We start from the raw sequence: 19,791 nt of genomic DNA on the forward strand, positions 1-19,791 counted from the left end.
GGGCACTGCCTTTAAATTTAGCTGCTAGTTGAGTTGCACTGAAAGAAGTGCAGTGAACGCATGAAGGAAGGCTCACACACATCCTTTTTGTTCTACTCTTTCATTAACTTTAGACTTTTGAATGATGAATTTCTAACACAGCTGTCTGGATCTTTTCAGATTCCTGCAATACTTGTACATAATGTTAAGTAAATAAAACTGTTAAAATAAACGCTTTTATGAATTCCACAGTGTGATTATAGAAGAGATTCATGTTTTTGTGACTTCAGGAGATACAAAGTTCACAACTCAGATAATATTTGCTTTCTTGTGGTTGAGCCTTCTTGGTTTGAGGTTTTGTATTGTTTCTCCCCCAGATCACAGTCACGGACCATGGTGTTCCTGCCAAATCCACCACTGTCCGCGTCATCGTCCGAGTCCTCGACGAGAACGACAACAGGCCGTTGTTCCTGGAAAAGATCTATAAGATCAAGCTCCCAGAGCGGGAGAGGCCTGAGAGAGAAAGAGCCGCGAAAAGAGACCCTGTGTATCGGGTCATTGCCTCTGATCGTGATGAGGGACCCAATGCAGAGATCTCTTACAGCATCGAGGAGGGAGACGAGAATGGGAAATTCTTTATCGAGCCCAAGACCGGCCTGGTGTCTGCAAAAAAGTTCTCATCTGCTGGAGAATATGACATTCTTACAGTGAGTATCTAATCCCAGGGCTTCTTCCTGTCATCAGCCTGATAGTCTCTCAGTGAGCAGAAATTGTTTGTTTTTTTAGAAACGGATGGTTGTTTTTTTACTGTTTTAGTATTCTCGTCTGTCTTCCTTTTTTATCAGTTTCTGTGCTAAAAAATGCAGTGAAAAGAGTCTCTGTAAAAGAGGCCAAAAGCTAATTGGTCCACTTATGTTCAGAATATAAGTTTCAAAAAACCTACTTTAAAACTTTAATGATTGTGTTCCAAACACCAGCCCGCAATATCCCAATTGGGGTCTAATTGCTACGGATATACACTATGCCTTCTGTATTTCTACAATCTTATTACTGTGGTACCTTAGTCTTCAGGATCCAAATTTGTCAATGTGACACTTCTTTTTGGCTGTCACAGTACAACACTTGATAAAATCATTTTCTGCTCATCATGGCAGCTGTTTTTAGCTGAGTATCTTAGAATTTCTGGGAAATAAATGTGTTATATATGTGTGAAAATGAATGTAAGCTGTCAATCTTCCACCTGTGAGAAGATTACCTCAGCAGGAATTTACTTTTTACACAGTTGGCCGTGGAAACTGCTGTGGTGATACTTGGTTTCAGCTGATTTTACCCAGATTTTATGTGCTAACAAGTTGTGTTTCCTGCTGCGAGAAGACATTGCTCTCCACAGTTTACAGTAATTGAAGCCCCCACAAAAGGTTGAATCACAATAGAACAGCACACAAAAGGTGTTTTGTCATTCAGAATATGAGGTTCTGTTTCCGTGTGGACAGCTCAGAGTACGGTAAAGCTTTTACGATTGAAACACAACCCACTTTGAGGCTTTTTGCCTCAAATCAGTGGTTCTTCCTAAAGTATATAGGCAATGTCTATAAAATGAAATATTGTGTGCTGGTATGTTTCATCTGTAAGCATTTACAAGTAAGCTACATACCAAACTTTCCTTTATAGTTACTTCTAAAGTGTTTAAGGCATAGGATCAACCAGAGAGCTGTGCAAAAACTGATTTGCACCAACATGTTCAAGAACACTGTTTAACACTGCCCACATTCTGCGCCTCTCTCTCAGATTAAAGCTGTCGACAACGGACGTCCTCAGAAATCCTCCACTTGTCGTCTGCATATTGAGTGGATTCTCAAACCAGTACTGCCGGCCGATGCTGCTCCCTTGCTTTTTGAGGAGTCTCCCTTTACCTTTTCCGTCATGGAAAGCGACCCTGTGGCGCACATGGTGGGCGTCGTCGCCACCGAATCCTCAGATGTTCCTGTGTGGTTTGAAATCACAGGTACTGCCTCCCTTCACATGAATCTCTGTTGTTGTGTGTGTGCATGCAGAACTGTACAAATGCCTTGTAGGTAGAAAAACTACTACTGAATGACTAACATAGCGTTTGTGTGTGAAAATGCTGGGCAAATATGAAAATATTCTTAAAAAAAGGTATTTGAGAAGATAATAATATTGTATAGTATACAAGGGGTCCAGGTCTAGGAGAGAAGTCTCTGGCAGCCACCTTAGCTGCCTTACAAAGCCAGCAGCTATATATTTTGCAAGAGTTTGCCTAATGGTATTTGTTTAACAATAAGTAAAAATATCATAATATAGAAATGTATAATGTAAAAAAGCAATTAAAATGTCGCAGAGAGAATAAAATGTTAGCTAAAAGCAGGAGAGCTATACCAAGCGTAAGCTACCGTAGCAGGGAAGAAAGATACGGCTAGCTTTAAAGCTAAATCTAAATGTACTTGGTCCATTACTATTATTTTGCTTAAGATAACTTTATTCGTGTTTAAATATATGAAATTGTAAATTTATATTGATTTAAATGAAATGTAAACATTTTTAAGTAGATATTAATGAAAATAACACATTTTCAAAAGATTGTCGTAAACTGTGCAGTATCTGCATTTTTAAAAATGTCCTATGTAGATTTTATTTCAGTTACTGTATGAAGGTAATCAGTATAAACATGCATTAAATGAAGGTACAATCAGTTCCGATTCTTTAGCACTTTGTCAGCCAGCCTAAGATAAACTGCTGGTTTCTGCTTTGTTATAACAGTTTTATATAAAACGATTGTAGCATGACTAAATCATTGTATAGCCAATTGAAATATCGTACTTTTCTTTACAACATTAATTGCCAACTCTATCCTGAAGTGCTAAAACTGAATTTGTAGTTTCTTGAATGTGTTTTTCTGTTGAACTTATGATAGTCACTGCATGCATGAGAAGACTTAAATTGACTGCTTTGAGAAGTGCTTGTCTCTTCTCCCTTCTTCCCAGCCTGTTCTTCCTCTAATCAATGTCTGACTGACACGTCTCTTTTTCTCCTCTCTTTTCTGTGCTCTGCTTCTGCTTTCCTCTTTTCTCTGGAATGTTCTGTTTGGTTGGATTTTTGCAAGACGGCATAGAGGATTCTGAGATGTTTTACATCCTTCAGATGGCTTGTGACCACAACTGTACAGCAGAAGGTAGCTGCTGGGATCTCCTAATAGGCTGTGCTGTATTAAGAGATCATCCTACATTGTGTGTTGGTGCTGCCTGTTGGCTGTGGTTGAAGTGTATTGTGCCACTGGATTGATGTCGTGCCGAATTTTTCCCCTTAAACCTGTGACCTGATTAGGAATCTCAAGAGAGCCAGGAAATCCCCCTCTCCTTACCTCGTGTGAATTAGAGCTCCATCTTATATCCACTGATTTATAGTTTATCCTTGAGCTTTCTTTTGTACTTTTTTCTTTTGTGTATCAAAGGGTATGTTGTGTTGTTAAACATCCGTCACTTTGTATTTGTGTACCTGTATGTGAGCACAGTCTTACGGTTAAAATGCATGAGCAAGCTTTAATGTGGATAATGTTTTTATATAGAGCAAGTCTGCACACTATGTAGCCTATCTATATATTATCAAGTCAAAGAAAAGCACAGCAGTAAATTGATGTTTGTCCATCCATCTCAGCACACCCATTCAATGTTTGTGTAACCTTGCTACATGCAGACAACCAAGCAATGATGCAGCTCTAATCTTTTGTCCTTCCTTGTTGTTTTTGCAAAAAAAATGATTCCACAGGTGGTAATTACGACAGCCGCTTTGACGTGGGCAAGGCCAGCGGAACCTTGATTGTAGCGCGGCCCCTGGACGCAGAGCAGAAATCAAATTACAACCTGACGGTGGAAGCCACAGATGGGACACGAACTGTCAGCACCCAGGTAATTGAAACACTAATGAAACGGTTGGAAGCTGATGAGGCAGTTGTCCTGGTTCTGTTTGTCTCATGTGAGAAATAGAGGGAGCAAAGGGACGGGTAATGAGTGAAGCGGTGGCCAAACTGTCCTGTTTGTTGGGATATGTTTATGTTGTGAGGCTATCGCTGCTTCCAGCTCGGCCACGACAAATGACAGTTTATACGTGTGAGTCTCATTACATCTCTACAAGACCTGACTTCTAACTGTATGAAGCTGCCTCGGAAAAAAAAAAAAGGTAATACAAAAAATATGGGATATGATAAGGCTGTTCTGTATGAATACATTTTATTATATTGTCTGGTGGTGCCTGGGGGATGTGGGTGAATTGTGTTATACTTCTGAACTTACTGTTGTATTTTAATGTATCAGCTCACCACAAGAAGACAGATCTTTTGATAGAAGCATACAATTTCAGACATTTTCAATAGTTACTTATTCACTTTCTTGGCGAGGTTGTATATGAGAAGATTCATAACACTCTCATATGTGTTGAATATTAAGCTTCTATACCACTAGCAGCTGGTTAGTTTTTCCCTCAATTTTGAGATATCCTGTAGACTAGCCATTGTTTATGTAGTGCAGATCTGAGGTAGGAAACAGAAGTAAAAGGACATCAAACATTTGCCTTAAAAATGCATAATAAGGCCATATTTTACAATGGTTATGTGGGATTAGGCTCGCTGTTCCCACCTGTTTGGAGCCTTCATGACAAGATAAACTAACTGCCTCCGGGCTGTAGATTCATATGTATCGTACACACATGAGAACAGTATCAATCTTCTCATTTAACTAATCGATGAAAGCAAATAAGCATGATCACCAAATTGTCAAACTTCATTAGATTTAAATAGAATGATCAGTTATATTTCTAAAGAAAGAAAGAAAGAGGCAGAAGGAAAATTCTTTGAAGATGTTTTTTTTTTAACTGCTTTTCAAACCCATGATATGGAAAGACAATGCTCCTCCTCCACTGTTCTCTGCTGTCCCAGTTGAGCGTTGAAGTTTAGGAATCTTCCATTGTCTCATTCCTGACGTGGGGCTGCTGTGATGATTGTGCCGTCTAGCCAGAGTGTACATTCTTAAGCCCCCTCCTCTTCCCTCCTCCCCTCTGCTGTGTCTTTCTGAACCTGTGAACCTTTGTTACTTCTCGCGGAGTGCCTCTTCTGAATGGACGCTAAATTACCAAACATTTTACACTCATACATATACAAGTACGCTCATGGCATCGTCTGGAAACTGCAAAATCAAGTGTAATGAAGCTTTCATGAAGAGGAAAACTAAACAAAATAAATGATTAGATACCGTAGATCATATGACCTTGTGTGAACCATTTTGATAAAAGATGAAACTTCCAAAGCACTTGCATACTTGCATTTTAATTTATTAATATGCTGATTTATTCCTGCTTGCATATAGCTTGCTCCCCAGCTGATACCAAAGCCGAACCGCCATGATAAAAGAGTTTGAGCATGCAAGTTGTCTTTGGTTTTTGTTCGGACGGTCATGCCTTGTCCATGAGATTTTGAACGTTTTTACATGATAGTTTGGGTCATATGGGACGGTGGCATTCAAAATGTTTTGTCCTTTGTCCTCAAAGGGGAGCTTCAGAGAACTGTAGCTGGAAAAGAATCTATTTGTTGTCACTCTGTATGAATAAAGCCTTTCATCATCTGGCTGCTGTGCTCCACTGAGCCTTTGGATGAAGCGCCGCCTTCACTGGCATTTTGCAACTCATCCGAGGAAGCAGCACGTCCTTTAGTTCAGGGCAGAACCTCAAAAACAGCCATAAAGCGCCTTTTTTTTCTCTTTCTCAGCCATGATTTTCTCTCTCCATAAAGCACTTTTTAAAAAGTCCTGGCAACAGACACTTATTTAAAAGCCTCTCAGCAAAACTGCACGCGGTGACATTTTAAGTCAAATTAATCACATTCAAAGGTTAACCTATTCAGAAGGTCTTATTCTCAGCAGGCCTTGATTCTCAGTGGAAATGGCTGTACCAGCAACCCTTTCACACTACAGGGAATGTTTTCTTTTTTTACCCCACAGAAAAGCTATGAAATTGTATGAAATGCCACAGTGATGTCATGTGTAGTAGCCACCACATCATGAAATCTGATTTTACAAAACATCAATACTGCATTACACGGCCACAATTCTCTTCAGTGCTTTAGTGTGTCGTCTGAGAAAACAGTCTATCATTATTTTTCAGTCTTAGTCATGTGTCAAATGTCTTTGTTAGGTTTCATCATATTTAGTCATCCTGTTTTTTATTGAGTCAAGTTTTAGTTGACCTGACTTGGCAAAACAGTAAGCATTTACAGGTAGTTTAAGTCAGTAAATCTTTCTAATCAAGTTAGTCTTTCTAGTCATCAGATCATATTGAACAGTTCAGTCAGTCGAGTCTAGCCAAAACCATTCATCTAATCATTATCTGGCAGTTCAGTTTTTTTGCCACTTTTATTATTGCCAGCTTGACTTACCAGCTTGTTTACGCTAATGGACTCTCCTGACTCATTCGGCTTAAACCCAAAATGCCGCCACTCCGGAGCTTTTAAGTGAGGCAAGTCCAATGTCCTTCTTCTTTGAAACGTCCTGGCTGAAATTATGCAGTCACTGGGAAAAACACCTATTAGCCTCAAGTAGCACATTATCTTCACTTCACCTGGCTTCATTTGGCGTAGGCATGTGCCCAGGTCTTGCAACGGTGGAGAAAATTCAGCTATTTGTTCTGGAATCGTGTTGGTTAACATTTTGGTGACAGTCGTATGAGGATAAACCTGAGCGTGAATGCAACAGGCGATATTGAGGTCAGCCAAAATGATCTAGGTCATATACATGTATCGATATGTGGTTAAGATATGATAAGTTGATAAGCTGGTTGTCGTGACAGACTTAATGCTACGTTTTGTTAAGGACAGCCTCATCATCAGCTTTATGAATCCCATCTCTACGAGCCATCACATCTCATTTGAACCCTCACACAAGAAAAATGGGTCAAAGAATAATCACTTGTACAGTATGTCAGTAGAAGCTTATCGCCTGCAACAGTGTGCTCTTTCTTACTGCCTGCACACTTTGAATGTGCACATTTTGTGACACATTATTAATAGAGCTGTGACTAGCTGTCATGCAGATAGTCGCTAGTGTGTAATATACAGTCCTGCGTAATCAGCTGACCACTGTAAGTCAGCTGTTTTCCGTAGAGGGAAGGGATTTACTGAATTTGTGTGCTGCATAAACCACACCATGAGATTTAGGGCAGCTGTCCAGGATATGCTGCGAGCCAAATAGGTGAATGAAAGAGGCATCCAGTAGCAGCAGAGACAGTAATTACCCACATTTTCTGGGCTAGCAATAAATACATGCTTGAATTTCAAAATGTATTGTTGTCAGTGACTTTTTCCCCTCACAAAAGGGTTGTGAGAGAACCGTGTCATGTGCTGACCTCCTTGAATTAAGTTGCCTTTAGCGTTGCCTTTACATTACCTGATACTTGATTGTGTTGAATGTCAGCAGCATACCGAGTGCTCCATATTTCAGCTAAGCCATCTGAGTGTTTTGGCTACTAACTTGTTTATCCGACAACATTGTTCAGCAGTAACAGTATTTGCTCAGTTAGCGGGGGTTAACAGACACTGTAAATGTCCCTCTTGCTGTGAAGTGCTGTCTTTGTAGCAGAAAGTAACCAGTAGGGCCGAGGATAAACCACACTGAAATGTGTCGAGGGCAGTTCATCTGAATATTATCAAGATTGCAATATCCAAATCATAGTGAATGCAAATGTACCATTCCCATTAAAGTCATGATTTATGTCACAATTGCAACAGTTGTCAAAATAATCACAAAATAAAAAAATGTTTGCAAGAAGATCAGCTCTATTCTTGAGGTAAGTTTCCTCGTTACATTTCAAGGAAGACCAGCAATAAAACAATCTCCACCAGATTGTACAGTATCTGTAGATTATAAAATACAGCTTTAGTAAAATCAGTTTTCTCTTTCTTTGCAATTTAAAATTAATCCAAGAAAAGCAGTAGGACATCATATGCAAAAGAGCTGGTAGTTGTTATTGAGTATGAATTTGTTTTCTCCGGGGAAAGCTTGCTGTTTACCTTTTAGAACAAGTCATACAACATTTCACCACAGATTAGATATATTAGATCACACACATACAGTGCACCTCGTGAAAGCTCAAAGTTGGACTTATCTATTCCTCAAATCAAAGTCATGTGGAAGCTGTGCTGCCAGACAGGCTGGCCTATTTTCTCTCTCCTTGGAATTTTTTTCCTTTCTTTTTGTTCTCTCTCTCTCTCTCTCTCTCTATCTATCTTCCCCCTCTCTCTCTCTCTCTTTCTCCATCTCTATCTCTTTCTGTCTTCCTTTCTGATTTTTCTTCCTCTCTCCGTTTCTCAAAAAGCTCCTCACTTATTGGCCAGGCATGCAGAGATGATGATTATTCTGTTTGGGAAGAATAAAGCGCAAACAAGGGCGCTGGATCTCGATGGGTAGTGGGCTGTGTTAATCCTGTTTTGGGAACATGTTGGAGTGCCCGGTGCCAGTGCCCTGCCTTTGCCCAGAACCTGCCACCTGGCAGGGGGGCTTCCTCTCCTACGCACTGCACAGGAGGACAATGAGCACAATGAAATCTCCCCCGCGTCCTGTTCTGGATACACTGCACAAGGTGTTTCGTTATTCAGAGGGCTCTCTTTGTGGTCTCTTAAGCATGCTTTTGTTTTCGAATGTCTATTTTATTTTCAAATGGCCGTGACAAACTGAGCCAAAGTATAAATAATTTTAAATCCAATCTCATTGTCCAGAGGTGATATCAGCATGAAAGCTCTTGGTCTGTGGGAGGTCTATGGGAAACAGTCGGCCCTTCTGTTACAAGCTTTCCATTTGACCGTTGTAGCTCTGTGAAGGCGTCTTTGAAGGATCAGCTGATGTAGACAAGGGGTGCTGCATTCTCGCTCGGGCACCTCATAGCCAGGAGCCGCGCCAACAAGGCAGCCTCGGCATGCAGCCCAGCCTCCCTTCCCCCAGTCTCCAGCTATATGACATCCTCTCTTGGCCATGCAGAAGTACCTCAAGCTGTTCTGCTCACAATCTGTTCTCGGTCTCCTGTTTCTCATGTTATCTCAGCCCACAAGACTCTCTTTATGTCGAGGGTTCACCATATTTACTCATACTTGCATGCTTTTTTTCCTTTTGAATCAAAGCTGACTACTGTATTTAGGACTCTTTTTCACCTTGACTTTTTTTTTTTAATAATAGAATTCTCAGCTCAGTGTGTTTTTTTCATTCTCACCCACAACCTGAGTTTTCTATATTTGACCATTTCCCTCAGATTTCTTTGGTTTTCCACTACCACTTCTCTTTTTTACTCTTGTCTCACCCTCACAGCACTTTTTTTCTCTAGTATCTCCATCTGTCACGTCTGTGTCTCAGTCCCAATCTTGTTCCTCCCGAGCATTCCCAGAGGAAGCCTTATACAAAGACTACAGAGCTCTCTTCCACAGCAACATTTCTGCTGCAGTCAGGCTGTATCATGCTGTTTTGTGATGTTTGGGGGGCAAAGTTCCTTTGAAGTGTTGTCGAGCCTCCTTGAAAAGGGAAAAGCAAGTTTGTGTGCATACGGGGGTTGGGGGGTTGAATAGCCTTTTGTGTGCTTTCTAAACTGTATGAAATAGTACATTGTGGACAGACGAGGATACTACTGACCAGGTTCCATTCCTTTCTGCTCCTTGACAGCACTATCTGCTGTCGCCACCTTACTCACTATTCACAAGACGTGCTATCTGACGCTGGCCAGATTGAGACACATTGGACAGCCTCTTTGTGTGGATGTATGTGTGGAAGTGCACAATGTACGAGCCTGTTTGTGTGTGTGTGTGTGTGTGTGTGTGTGTGTGTGTGTGTGTGTGTGGGTGCATGCATGTGCATCTACGTGTGCAAAAGGTGGATTGTGAGACACCAGGGACCTGGTGCTATATGGTGTCTGGCATGACATGAGAAGACATGCTTGGAATGAGATAGATTGCCAGCCTGCTGAGGTTGCTACATGCACCAGAGGCCCAATTTCATGCTCTTTTTCAGGGTGGACATCAGATTAGAAAAGTGTATTTATTTGATATTACACGTCCTGATTAGCGGTGTGACATGGGTCGCTCATGACACATGTCTTGTGGCAAACGGCCAGCTTACAGCACTGACAGACAGCATGCATCCCAGCGCTCCCCCTGCAAGATGACATCTGTGAGCCTCAGCAGCATTGCCAACATCACAGCACACAGCAGATTGTAAATGTTATCAGTGCTGTCAGGTTGAGTCTATATTTGTCTCTGATATAGGCTCACACTGCTCAACAAACAGTATTATGACAAAAAACAACAGTGGACAACAGTGGGACAAATCCTGGTCAGCTAGTGAGCTGTCAACTGGTCAGAGGTTTTTGCGACTTCAGCCCCCTCGACTGTTGCTGCAGCAAACAGCTCGTCCTCGTTGGTTTCCTTATGGGACATCACCCCCTTGTGTTTGGTATGCAGGTGTCTAATCTGGGCTGATCCCTTTGTTCCCCATGTTTGGCAACGGTAGAAGCCCCTCGCTGGTCTGGGAAGCAGAGATGGCATTCCAGCAGCTCTCCATAATCCTCTGTCGGAAGTCCAGTAGACGAGTGGCTGGTGTTGATAAAACATGCTCCCAGTGGAATTTTACAGTTTGGGGATGTTGTCTTTGTTGTGTGCGGGGAGAAAAAAAACCCCTCAGTGACTGCACTTTTGGCTGTCGAAAGCGTGTGGCACACATGTGTCGAAATTTGTTTCACGGATTTAAGTCAGAACAAGTTGTTTGTGAATACATGAGCAGGAGATTTCAAATGCAAACTTCGCTCTCCTAAAAGTTATATGTGTTACATATAATTAATGTCCATGGGTAGAGGTCTTCTCAATTTCCACAGTTGACAGTTCACTGTCATATAGTTTATTACACATATACTCTCAGTTTAATCACCGGCTCCTGTACTTAGCTCAGACTACATTTAGTTTCAATGTGGTTATTCAGCATTGATTTCTTGTTTTCACTGTTGGCTGCATCAAGTGGTCATTCAGTTAAAATATTGCTTTTGCCATCATATGTATCGATCTGGTCTCTGTCCACACAAGGGTGCTTATTACTGAAGAGCGTGGGTGAGGATTCTAAAGGTTCCTGTGTGTGTGTGTGTGTGTGTGTGTGTGTGTGTGTGAGTGTGTAAAGTAAAAATAAGAATCATATACACATCCTTTGACCTTTTTGAGTTCACTGCTTTCTATTTTTTGCAGCATGTACCACAGTTCTCTTAGAGTTTTTAGTATTTTCCTGGAGCAATTTTCCTCTGACACATGACAGTCCCCTAGTACATGGTGACAAAATTAGAAAACACAATCATTATTTCACATACATGATTTCTAAGATGATTTAAGTCAAATAAAAAAAAAAAATCTATGTTGACTTTGATTAACTTTTTTTCCTATAGGTGCTTATCCGAGTCATTGACACCAACAACCACCGGCCAGAGTTCTCTCAGAATTGGTATGCAGTAAATGTCTCCGAAGACCAACCAGCAGGGACTGAGGTCCTGCAGATCAGCGCCGTAGACAGAGACGAGAAGAACAAACTGACCTTTACACTCCTGAGCAGCACTGATCCCTTCAGCCTGAGGAAGTTTAGATTAGACCCAGGAACAGGCACTCTGTACACCGCTGAGCCACTGGATCATGAGACTATGCATCGCCACGTCCTTACCGTCATGGTATGACTCAATGACACCTGACAATTCAACAATAGTCTGATGAATTATATTATTTGAAGTTACTCCAAGTTTATTTTTGGAATTATTTACTTCATTGTAAAATTCAACATCCATGAAATTAAGATTAGCCTGTCTGTTTCTGTACTAAAATATGAATAATTTGCTGTTTTATTATGTTTCTGTTCAGGAATTAGTTGTCCCTTGAGGGCTCTCACGCTCTTGTCTGCCTCTGTTTTTTCTCTTCTCGCCTCTGTCTGTCGGGAACAACATTTTTCTTCTTTAGGTTCGAGACCAGGACATCCCAGTGAAAAGGAACCTTGTACGTGTGATTGTCAACGTGGATGACACCAATGACAATGCACCCTGGTTTATAGGCACACCTTACTCTGGCCGTGTGTTTGAATCTGCAGCCGTGGGCTCGGCTGTGCTCCAGGTCACAGCTCTTGATAAAGATAAGGGCCCTAATGCAGAGATCACCTACAGCATTGAATCAGGTAAATGCACAAAAAAGTTGCAGACATGTCCTTGGTTTTTGTTTCATTGCAGAAAGCTTTTGCCGTTAAGTAATGCAAATGTAATCCCCTTTGAAAATGCGTCATCTTGAGTTCTGCTGCCCACTGGATCTTGATCATGAATGGAATACTTTACAAAGAGTAGGAGACTGTTGGAGACTTTGTGTAGAGGGTCTCCAAATACGTGGGAGATGAGCAAATCCCCCCTCAGAATTTCCCACGATGACTTTCTCTGACAATAAGCTGTTATATGAGAACAAGAAGCATGCGGCTATTAGCTTTTTGCTTGAAAACATGCATATTTGAAATAGCTTAGATGACTTAATGTAATTGAATTGTGGCTTACTTTGTTTTGACTCATACTGAGAGAGTCAAAGACTGGCTTTGGAAAGGACATGAAGATATTTAATGTTGAAAAAAAAAAAAAATGACATTACAAATGCATAACGATCACAGCTTCATGACACACGCTACATGTGTTTTCATTTTTTTATATACTTTTGTTTTGCCGCATATTACAAGTCAGAATGAAAAATGGGCAAATTAATACACTATTCTTCTGTCTTCTCTATCTTACAGGAAACTTTGCAAACTCATTTGCCATCAACCCTGTTCTTGGGACAATTACAGTGGCCAAAGAGCTCGATCGCAGCAGCAAGACCCTGTATGAGCTCACTGTCAAGGCATCTGATAATGGAGTTTCTCCACTGTCAACCACAGCCACTGTGCAGATTGTGGTAACAGTTTCTGACAATGCAGCACCCAGATACAGTGAAAAGGAGTTTTCTGCTGAAATCAGTGAATCAGCTCATCCTGGAAGTTTTGTCAGCTTGGTCACTGCTGTCAGCCAGTCCTCTGTTTTCTATCAAATAAAAGATGGCAACATCAACAATGCATTTGATATAAACCCAAACTCAGGAGTGGTTGTGACCCAGAAAGTTTTAGATTATGAGACCACCCCTCAATACACGCTCATCATACAGGGCACCAACATGGCCGGACTTGCGAGCAACGCGACACTTCTGATTCACGTAAAGGATGAAAATGACAACGCTCCAATCTTTCTCCAGAAGGAATTCAAAGGCGTAATCAGCGAGTCGGCCCCCATCAACAGTGTTGTTCTGACTCATGAAAACTCCCCTTTTGTCATTCGAGCCTCTGACGCTGATTGCGACCAGAATGCTATGCTCATTTACCAAATTGTCGAACCTTTTGCGCATAATTATTTCGCCATTGACTCAAGCACGGGAGCCATCAAAATCACAACAGCTTTGGATTATGAACAGAGGAGTGTTTTCCGCTTCACGGTCCAGGTCCATGATCTAGGAATGCCACGCATGTTTGCAGAGACGGCAGCCAATGTGACCATTGAAGTAATTGATGTTAATGACTGTTCTCCAGTTTTTAGCCAAGAACTGTACGAGACAAACGTCATAGTGCCAACATACAAAGGAGTGCAAGTTATTAAGGTCAATGCTACAGACTCAGACTCTGGGCCTAACTCCAAACTTCTCTTCTCCATATCTGAGGGAAATATCGGTGATAAATTTAAAATGGATCCAATCACAGGCATAATCTCTATTCAGAACGTCACACAGCTTAGGAGCAGATATGAATTAAAGGTGCGGGTTTCTGATGGTAGGTTTGCCGCTGTTGCTACAGTAAAGATACATGTAAAGGAAAACAAGGAGAATAAACTCAAGTTTACCAAGGAGTCCTACAAAGCCTCCGTCCAAGAAAACTCCTCTGAGAAGAAAACACTAGCAGTCATTGCTGCTGTTGGGAACCAAGTGAATGAGCCATTATTTTACCAGATTTTGAACCCTGACAGCAAATTTGAAATCAGCCGCACATCTGGAGTAATCTCAACCACTGGGATTCCATTCGATCGCGAAGCACAGGACCAATTTGATATAGTTGTTGAGGTCACCAGAGAGGACAAATCTGAAGATGGGGCTCATGTACTTGTAACCGTGACAGTGGAAGATGTGAATGACAACAAGCCTATGTTTGTTAACCTTCCCTATCATGCCCTGGTCCAGATGGATGCAGAGGAAGGCCAGATCATCCGACAAGTCACAGCAGTGGACAAAGATATGGGCCAGAATGCAGATATCCGTTATGAGCTCAAAGAACAAGCGCACTTTGAAATTAGCCGCCCTGGTGAAATCTTCCTCAAAAAGAAATTTGAGAAGGAGTCGCTTAACACAGACTTTGTCATTGTTGTTATTGCAAAGGATAATGGAGAGCCAGCACTCTCAGCAGAAATTGAAGTGCCAGTAACAGTTGTGAACAAAGCAATGCCTGTGTTTGAGAAGGCTTTTTACAGCATTGAAATCCCTGAAAACATTCAGCTACACACACCTGTGCTTCATGTACAAGCCAATGATTCTGAAGGCCCTCGTATTGTGTACACAATCTCTGAGGGTGATCCTTTCAAGCAATTCTCAATTGATTTCAACACAGGTGTAATTCATGTTATTCAGCCGTTGGACTTTGAGACACATCCAGCCTACAAGTTAAACGTTAGAGCCACAGATTCTCTGACTGGAGCGCACTCTGAAGTATTTGTTGATATCATACTGGAAGATGTAAATGACAACACCCCAGTGTTCCTGTCAAAGGCCTACTATGCCAATATATCAGAGGCTTCTGTCATTGGTACATCCCTTTTGCAAGTTGATGCCAAAGACGCTGATACTGGCAATAATCAAGAAGTGTTCTTTCAGTTGGTTGAGGAAAAGGGGAAGAGTTCTGATTATTTCACTATCGACCGTGACACAGGAATAATCTCCACAGCTCAAGTTCTTGATCATGAGGAGATCCAGCAACACAAGTTGAGAGTCCGTGTTGTGGACGGAGGAGTCCCAGCACTTTCTAGTGATGTCATTGTGACGATTGACGTTACTGACCTGAATGACAATGCTCCCATATTTACAGAGCACACTTACAAAGCTACTGTTAGTGAATTGGCCCCACGTGGACACTTCATCACCCAGGTCCAGGCATCGGATGCTGATAGCTCAGACCAAGATAACTTGGAGTTCTCCATTAAATCTGGTAACGAGGAGATGAACTTTTCCATTGACAAACATACGGGCGCCATTGTCATTTCCAACCACCGCAGACCACATATGCAACCTCTCTACAACCTCAATGTGTCAGTATCCGACGGTGTATTCAGAAGCTCAGCTCTCGTCATGGTAACAGTTATTGGTGCCAACTTCCACAACCCCACCTTCTCTCAGGTGGACTATGTGGTCGAACTTGTTGAGAACTCACCTGTTGGTACTTTGGTAGCAGAAGCAAAGGCGACAGATGACGATGAAGGCATTTATGGGCACATAACATACCAGATTGTCAATGACTTTGCAAAAGACAAGTTCTCTGTCAATGAAAATGGAGAGATTTTCACTCTAGAGAGCCTTGATCGTGAGAATAACGCAGAAAAGGTTATTCCTATTTCTCTCATAGCTAAAGATGGCGGTGGGAAAGTAGGCTTTTGTGTTGTCAATGTCATTCTCACAGATGTCAATGACAATGCCCCACAATTCAGGGCAGCTGAGTACAAAGCCACCATTGCATCAAATGTCCCAAGGGGAACCTCTGTGGTGAAGATTGCTGCTTCAGACATGGATGAGGGAAGCAATGCTGACATTGAATATTCAATTGAAGCAGATGTTGAAAACGTGGAGGAGAACTTTGAAATCCACCCAACCTCTGGGGTCATTGTAACTAAAGAGAGTCTCATTGGACTTGAAAATGAGCTCTATGCATTCTTCGTCAGGGCGAAGGATACTGGGAATCCCCCCAAACATTCTGTTGTACAGGTTTACATCAGGATTGTTGCACCGGAGACTCCAATTCCCAAATTCACTGAAGCACATTACCGCTACACAATTGCTGAAGACCTTCCCATTGGCACAGAAATCGATGTAATTCAGGCTGAGAGTGAGCAACCAGTGCTTTACAGCCTTGTGAAGGGCAACACTCCCGAGAGCAATGAAGACGAGGTGTTTGTTCTAGACAAAGACAGTGGAACCTTAAAGCTTCAGAAAAGCCTCGACCATGAGACAACCAAATGGTACCAACTCACTTTACTTTCCCAAACCAAACATGAGAATTATGACCTAGTTTCGTCTGTCAACGTAAACATCCAAGTAAAAGATCTTAATGACAACAAACCTGTCTTTGAGTCCGACCCTTACGAGGCTGTCATTGTGGAAAATCTTCCAAGTGGGACTCAAGTAATCCAAGTCAAAGCCAACGACCAAGACTCTGGAACCAACGGCCATGTCATTTACAGCCTCGACCCCAAGCAGAACTCCCAGGAGATCTCTGAGCTGTTTGCTGTTAATAGTGAAACTGGATGGGTGACAACCTTAAAAGAGCTTGATCGCGAAAAGATGGAAAAATACACAATCGCTGTCCTAGCAACAGACCAAGGCGACAAAGTACAACATGTTACTGGCACCAGGGTGGAGGTAACAGTCGCTGATGTGAACGACAACCCGCCACGCTTCACCGCAGAGATCTACAAAGGCACAGTCAGCGAAGATGACCCTCCTCCCAGCGGGGTGATCGCTATCCTCAGCACCACAGATGATGATTCTGAGGACATCAATAAACAAGTGAACTACTTCATCACAGGTGGGCGTTTATTATTTTGTAAAATAGATAATTAGTAAGCCCAGAGAGTTTACTCTCTACTCCTTTGTGTAACAGTTTTTCATAAACAGCTTAGGGGGGATTATCCATTTATGCCACTTAATATGATGATAATATCTCATCTTTGAAACATTACACAGTCCTATTATCTGTTAGGAGTCTAAGTTATCGCCTAATCTGCTGAAGCTCAAGGCAAATATTTAGGTCATCAAAATACAGAAATGTATAATTAGCTGAATAATGCTTTGAAATAGACTGGGGAAAAATACTTCCTCTGGTGCTAATTAGCATGTGTGAATAACTTGTCCAAGTCTGGAAAATATGATGAGCAACCAGAAACCAGCACTGTCATTGTTTCATGTACATTTTTTGTAGTTTCTTTGTCTGCAAAGATTGCTTGTGTACTAGACGTGTTTGATTTCGAAGTGAGGATTTGCTGTCTGTACTAGTGATGAGCAGTAATTAAGAATTACTGATTGATATTTAGTCAAATGTAGTTGAATATTCAGGACAGATTTCTATCCTTGTGTCTTTTTAATGACTCGGGCTCTTTCCTGCTCTCCTGCTCCTGAGTTGTTGTCCTGAAGTGGTATATTTCTTTCTAACACTAAACAGGAGGGGACCCACTCGGCCAATTTGCCATCGAACACATTCAGAATGAATGGAAGGTCTCTGTCAGAAAGCCTCTGGACCGTGAAGAGAAGGACAATTATCTCCTTAACATTACTGCCAGCGATGGCATCTTCACTGCCAAAGCCACTGTGGAGGTCAAGGTGCTGGATGCCAATGACAACAGCCCTGTATGCGAAAAGGTAAAGTCACAGCATTCAGTTTGATGTGCTCTTTTCATCCTGGTATTCTATTCAGTATCTTTACCACTTTAATTTTCTTCTTACTCCATCCCTCCCCAGTCCCTGTACAGCGAGAGTCTCCCAGAGAACTCCCCTGCCGGCAGGCTCATCTTGCAGGCCTCTGCTACGGATGCTGACATCCGCTCAAACGCCCAGATCTCTTACGAGCTCCAGGGAGTTGGCTCTGAATGGTTCATCATTGACTCTGATACAGGTGTTTATCTGCATATACTCTATCCGTGTGATTATTTTTTGTCAGTGTTGCTGTCAGTGTAAAATAGTATTAGGGGAACATGTGTGTATATATATATATATTTTTGCTGACAGTTATTGAGTCAGATTATGTTCCAGTTGTGTTGCAGGTTATTCTAGATATGGGGGAGCAGGAGTATGTGGAACACACATGTTAAAGTCTCCCACCAATCACTCTTGGGCTTCTGCTTCAAGCCACAAAATCAAAAAGGCAGCTCAGCATGACAGCAGTCTTACATTCTGCACTCCAAGATTTGAGAATTGTTATCCCTCTGCACAATGCTACTGAGTTTTTTATTAGTGGTCCTGTGTGTGCGTCTGAATCATTATCAGCAATGGCAGAGTCGAGCATGTTTTCTTGTGCCCGGTTGTTATTTACTTATTCGTTTTTAAAAGAGCCAAGAACATTTCCCCACAGGGCGGCTGAAAGACCCACAGTGGCACCAAAATACAGAGTTGCACACTCAAATTGAGTTTATGACTGTGATACTTCTTGCCTGCAAATAATTTCTTTTAGGGGACCCCTCTTAAATCAGACATTACATCTGGTTGCCAGGGTGAAAAACACAAGAAATTAAAAAATGAAAAGACAGTTCATCATCATCCAAATTATTTTAAAACAAATTCAAAATAAAAGCACAAAACAAGTAGATCTAAACAGCTATACCGGACATCTGCAGCTGTGTCGAATCCAGGGGAAGACAATACGACAACAAAACCATCCAGCTGTCTTTTGGCAAGCCTCAATATTGAGTTTCCAGCAGCAGCGCTACTGTTATTGGGTGGGAATGTTCTGTTTTTTCTTCCTCAGTGCAGACAAGTGGGGTTATTGCAGATGAGGGTTGCCAAGAGGCTCTGGAGTTTTCCAGAGAGGTTGTGGTAACGCTGGCTGTATCATATCCCAGGACACTTCCAAGCTGCTCTTAGCCGCCAACTCTGATGGGTTCCTTCATCAGGCCGCTCTCTTTGCCATTTTTTTGCTCCTGCTGGGCTTCAGTTACTTATTTATCCGCCTCTTGTTTCTCTTGAAAGCCATTAGATGTTTGGATGCTTTGTACTTGGTTAGTAGACATCAGACAAGGGGGTTACAGCGCTTTGAAGTAAACAAAGTTTGTCCTCTCAAGCATAATATTTTGCTTATACTGATTTTATGTCTTGTCTGTAAATTCAGTGTTATAACGTTGTTCTTTAATAGCTAATAACATGAGCGTGTGTTCTGTCTCACCATTAGGGGAGTTGAGGACCTTACAGCTCCTGGACCGAGAGGAAAAGGATGAGTACATGTTCAAAATGCGAGCAGTGGACGGAGGAGGGCGGTACTGCGAGGCTGACATCCACATCACCGTGGAGGACGTCAACGACAACCTGCCCCAATTCTCATCAGATACTTATACCATCACAGTCTTCGAGAACACGGAGACGGGCACATACGTGACAAAACTGTTGGCAAACGATGATGATACTGGTGAGAAACAATTTTTCCATGACTGCATTCAAAAAAAACAATCACATAATGTACAGTGAGGAAGCTGGATCTATTATCTATTATATTGGATTCATTATCCCTTATCCCAGAGCCTGTAAATTGGAAATCCTTTGAGAATTGCCCTGTTTGAAAAATCTGCAGCACTCAGAGCTGTAACATCATTGCCACAGCGCAGTGAATAAATAATCAAATATTAAAACTATGTTTAAAATAAACAGAGCTCTTGCTGAGGCAATATAAAATTAATTACGGGTACAATACACTCAAAACTGCCTGAACTGTATGCTTAAAATGCAATTAATGG

The 19,791-nt window shown here is 41.7% G+C and overlaps 1 protein-coding gene across 9 annotated transcripts in view; it reads left to right on the plus strand.

Annotated features, from left to right (window-relative positions):
• fat1a (FAT atypical cadherin 1a) overlaps positions 1-19,791 on the plus strand; it is a 76,636-nt gene that overhangs the window by 36,125 nt on the left and 20,720 nt on the right. For 7 of the 9 annotated variants that reach the window (XR_003985593.1, XR_003985594.1, XR_003985595.1 and 4 more), the window contains exons 5-14: positions 357-686; positions 1,768-1,984; positions 3,101-3,169; positions 3,763-3,902; positions 11,443-11,718; positions 12,002-12,212; positions 12,810-16,880; positions 17,514-17,710; positions 17,810-17,963; positions 19,233-19,466. Coding sequence is in view for 6 of the 9 variants with exons in the window: in XM_030430882.1 (XP_030286742.1) it covers positions 357-686; positions 1,768-1,984; positions 3,101-3,169; positions 3,763-3,902; positions 11,443-11,718; positions 12,002-12,212; positions 12,810-16,880; positions 17,514-17,710; positions 17,810-17,963; positions 19,233-19,466 (5,899 nt within the window). In the remaining 3 variants the exon portion in view is untranslated. The remainder of the gene's footprint in view (positions 1-356; positions 687-1,767; positions 1,985-3,100; positions 3,170-3,762; positions 3,903-11,442; positions 11,719-12,001; positions 12,213-12,809; positions 16,881-17,513; positions 17,711-17,809; positions 17,964-19,232; positions 19,467-19,791) is intronic. The other 2 variants (XM_030430897.1, XM_030430909.1) reach the window with 1 other exon arrangement.

Source organism: Sparus aurata, chromosome 1, assembly GCF_900880675.1.
Source record: "Sparus aurata chromosome 1, fSpaAur1.1, whole genome shotgun sequence".
Classification (NCBI taxonomy): domain Eukaryota; kingdom Metazoa; phylum Chordata; class Actinopteri; order Spariformes; family Sparidae; genus Sparus; species Sparus aurata.